The 4,132-nt window shown below is 44.8% G+C and overlaps 1 protein-coding gene across 3 annotated transcripts in view; it reads right to left on the reverse strand.

Moving 5' to 3' along the window:
• Nucleotides 1–66: 66 nt before the first annotated feature.
• Nucleotides 67–4,132, reverse strand: part of LOC109538579 (tectonin beta-propeller repeat-containing protein) — a gene marked incomplete at its 3' end in the record, with an annotated part of 8,665 nt that continues 4,599 nt past the window's right edge. For all 3 annotated transcript variants that reach the window (XM_019905873.2, XM_019905872.2, XM_019905874.2), the window contains 14 exon segments: nucleotides 67–396; nucleotides 453–598; nucleotides 651–823; nucleotides 881–1,023; nucleotides 1,284–1,464; nucleotides 1,527–1,749; nucleotides 1,805–1,960; nucleotides 2,019–2,197; nucleotides 2,256–2,543; nucleotides 2,855–3,053; nucleotides 3,112–3,298; nucleotides 3,354–3,524; nucleotides 3,577–3,720; nucleotides 3,781–4,068. In XM_019905873.2, coding sequence (XP_019761432.1) covers nucleotides 358–396; nucleotides 453–598; nucleotides 651–823; nucleotides 881–1,023; nucleotides 1,284–1,464; nucleotides 1,527–1,749; nucleotides 1,805–1,960; nucleotides 2,019–2,197; nucleotides 2,256–2,543; nucleotides 2,855–3,053; nucleotides 3,112–3,298; nucleotides 3,354–3,524; nucleotides 3,577–3,720; nucleotides 3,781–4,068 — 2,517 coding nt within the window.

A 4,132-nucleotide genomic window follows, 5' to 3' on the forward strand; every position in this document is an offset into this window, starting at 1 on the left:
CCTTTGAAAATGTCCACCGCAGTTGTGGACGAAACGTGAGGAAGAAATTCCGATAGACCACGGCTTCAAAGCCCGGAAAACATTCCTAAATGTAATTTATAATTGGTTTAAAAAAACTCGTAAAATGGAATTTAATCGCTTATGGAGTTCTGGCTCAAAAGTGACTAGACAATTTCATTTTCCGCGATATGGTTAAGCTTTGCCTTAATAAGATAAATCTGGTTAAGCGCGTAATTGGCGAAAATATCCCACGTCCACTTATCAGCTAGTATATAAACGATAGAGGATAGAGGTACTTACAATCGGCGATTTTTTAGCTATTAAAAAGCCTGCTATAACCGTGCCACCAAAGTGGGTCTATCTGAACCCTTTAATACTTATATGCTGCCAATTGCCCTGAAGGAAAAACGTTGTTATCACGCAGGCATCAGACATTGACAAAAATCACTTACCGCAATTCCAACATCCCATCCGGACCCTGCTGGATTGCTTGCGGAGATTCCGATTCGTCGTATCACAGTTCCCCCATCAGTAATCGCCCAAACTTCTGTTTTGCCTACACTAACATGCTTAAAGCCCTTGGTGTGAGGTGCCGCATCTAAGAAATCAATTGTATTTTTCCAAACATTCTATGCATTTTTAGAACGTACTTAAAACCGGCGGATCAGCCACAATGCTTTGCCAATGTGTTCCTTCGGGAAACATGCTTGTGACCTCCTTCCTCACATTTAGCCGGCCCAGAGTATCCACCGCCCATATTCCCACTGCATTCACCGCGATTTGCTTTAACTGCGCCCCTCCAGGAGGCTCAACGCAAATCCACCTTTGAAAAATTGCAGTTTGTCTGGAAGTCTGATTTTACGGTTGTCTACTCCCTCACCTCTCTCCTTGCAGTTTGTCCTCCTTAATCCCCACGCGGAAGTAGGCGCAGCCCTTTTTTCCAGTTGCCCATACTTGGCTGAATGGACCGCAACTGATGCTACCCAATGGTTGGTCCGTTGTAATATGCTCCCAAATATGGCCCTAAAAATTAAATAAATTGCACTCACACTATCGGCACTCGGCCACCAGACTTTTATAAGCAACGCTAAAAACAATCCATCAACAATTTTTTGCCGAGCAAGAAAATGCATGCCAAGGCTTAAAGCAGCAACAACGCTACACATAAAAACTGATGATGGTGGAAAAATACACCGAAACGTATTTTAATTGATAAATAGAGACAATAAATGACTGAAAACCAGTAATGAATTTTGAATCTTTCTAAATCCAGTGTTATTTACCAATGGATTGGATCTGGAGGTTCCCACACGAAACATGGCTTGGCCGCCTGATGCCAGCGCCCAAACTGCAACAGGAGCATCGGCCTCATCATTCGTCGGCTCTAAGGAAACGTCCAGCAGCTTGGTGTGGCCCAATTCCTGCCATGGACCTGTGGTAGCAATTGCACACCTTCTGTACCATCTAGAACACAGCCATTGAAATAAACTACATGTTTTGCGTGATATAAGTGAAAAAACACCGACCTTCGCCGGCGAACCAGATCAGTAAACTGTTTATTGGCATGGTAGGAGGCGGGAAAATCCACCGCATATTGCCAGCCCTCCCTATCCACTCCGCCTGGCACGTGAAAGTCAACCATCCAGTCAGAGACCCACTGCCACCGCGCTGATAGGAGCTTTACTTGATCTTTTAAACGCTTTTGACGGCCCGTAACATCGCTCCACATGTGTCTATCAGTGGGTAAACCTAGGCAAAAACAGAGTGATTATTTCTGCGTGTTCTGGTTTGAGAATCTGCATACCAGAAGCGGTATAACCAGTAACAGGATTCCACCGTTGGTTCTCGTAAACGCGATAATCCTGCGAATCCGTCATGGGCTGTACATTGTGACTGTCTAGATTCGCCAAAACGCCTCCGCCCCATCCGCCAGTGTAGACCCATGCTGTATGATCACACCCTGCAAAGAGAATATTGCAATTCAAATTCGACTCATCGCCGTTGGCTTTCCAGATTACCAATTCCCCAAGTTACGCCCGCATTGCAGGTTTCTATTCTACGCAGATGGCCTCCGATCTGCCGCCAAAACAGCTCCAAAGGATCGACGATAATCACAGGACTTTTTATCACTAGCTTAAACGGCTGCATTTTACCACTAAGATGCAAAATGCAAGCGGAATGTGGCGACAACCGGTGGCTAAAATTGGAGAAAAATTTCAAAACAAAACCGGTCAATTTGCGTTTCAATGACTGACCGAAATCTGGTGAATTCCTTGTCGTTGACCGATATTTGGAATGCGTCCTCAGTGCTCTGGATTAGCAACCGGAATTCCTGTCCCTTGAGGAACGGCATTCCTCCCTCTCGTTCTTCCGCGTCCCATTTTCCTTCGGACATTGAATTCCTGATCACGGCATTGTCGAAAAATCGAGGGTTTATATGCAGGCATACATTTTCCAGCTCAGCAAACGCTTTGTGTTTACTTTTATACGTTATCGGAGCTTCTAAATTTATGCTCAGTCGGTTGGCTTCATCTCCTATACAACTGAAATGGTTTGTTGAAACATTAGCGATGTTTAACTTAGTTTAAGTTAGCGATTTTTTGCGGTAAATTTTCGCGTAAAAAGTCTCGGGAAAATCAAATAACTTGAAAAACTGGAAATTTATTTTGCCAAGGCAGTTCTTGATGATCTTTCACTCTGGTTTTTCCACGCGAGCGAAAAATCAGTACGAGCCTTGATTTGAATGAAACTCGGTCAAACGATAACTTGAACATTCCCGAACAAACTGGGAAAACTCGAGACACATCCTTGCAAGATTTAAGAAGAGGAACTTTACATGACTATCTATATTTACCCTGTTAATGTTAAAATAGTTCCTGGAGCGCACCCAACATGTAAGGCCACTTTAATCGGACATTCCTTTCCACTGAGGTCGAACTTTTGGATATAGAAATCGTCCTCCCTCAGCTGATGGCTTTCGAGATTCGACGGATCCCAAACAAAAATGTCTCCTAATTTGGTTACTGCCCAGATACTATCATCACTTGGCTTGCCTAGAATACCTTAAACATTATCTAGCCGCAAAAATTCGTCCCTCTTCGGCACACTTGCCTTGTATGTCTCGCAGCTTCTCGCAAGTACTCGCTAAATGTGTTTGCCACTCTTCCAACAAAGCATCACTTGAAAATTGTAAAATTACTATGGCAGGATAGTTTCGTGGAGTGTGAATGGCCAATCTCGGACTTCCCGGTTCACTATTGAGCTGCACGCAGGTAATATCACTTAAAGCGAAGGAATGCTGCAAACAAGCAAAAAACTGTTCATTGGCCCCATCGAAGCTGCACCTCTGCTACCATAGTGGTGGCGCCGTCCGAGTTCAGAATCGTGACTGTTCCAGTGGTTTGAATCCATTCCAGCTGCAAAATGCAATCCAGAAAGCTGATGCCACCTAAGTTGACTCTCGCCTCCCCCTTGTGCATCCATGAAGTTACATCAACAGCCGGTTCGTAGATATCAAACAATTCCTGCAAGCCCGAACATTTGAAAATCCCATATCGGATATTTCTGTTCACTCACCTTGTTGGGTACGCGCGCTTTTAAATCATCCAGAATCTTGTTGCGCCATGGATGTTCGAACTCTTCCTGCATTGCTCCGCAGCTGGAGTCAGAGAACCAGTTTGGGAGCTGGTTGAGTTCTGGCAGACACGTTCCAGCCTCAACCTGGAAAAAATGTGGACATTTTTCTATACTTCCACTAGTGGGTGGAGGATTGCGCCTCACCCAGGACCATGGTGCATCATACTCGGCCCAACCGAGTTCTTCATCTTCAGTAAAAATGCAAGAGTCCCGACTGGATTCGCTCCAGACGCTCTCGTCCGTTTCTGGATGAGCTTCGGTGCCGACAATTGAGCCTACCGAATGCACTGGGCTCCATGCTTTCGGGTTTTTCGGTTGAACTTCATATTTGCAATCGCCCGCAGGCAAAGAAGTAGGCGCCAGCGGCGCTGACCGCGATTGTTCTTCGAATTCAGCCAAGTTGGATTGTTCAATCATGCTACTAGGCCGACTCTAAAAACATTCATGGTGATTAACAGATTATAGTTATAGTTGGTATATTAATTTATCGCTTAAA

The sequence above is a fragment of the Dendroctonus ponderosae genome, unplaced genomic scaffold, assembly GCF_020466585.1.
Source record: "Dendroctonus ponderosae isolate FM_Combo_2020 unplaced genomic scaffold, Dpon_F_20191213v2 Dpon_F_20191213_3, whole genome shotgun sequence".
Taxonomy (NCBI): domain Eukaryota; kingdom Metazoa; phylum Arthropoda; class Insecta; order Coleoptera; family Curculionidae; genus Dendroctonus; species Dendroctonus ponderosae.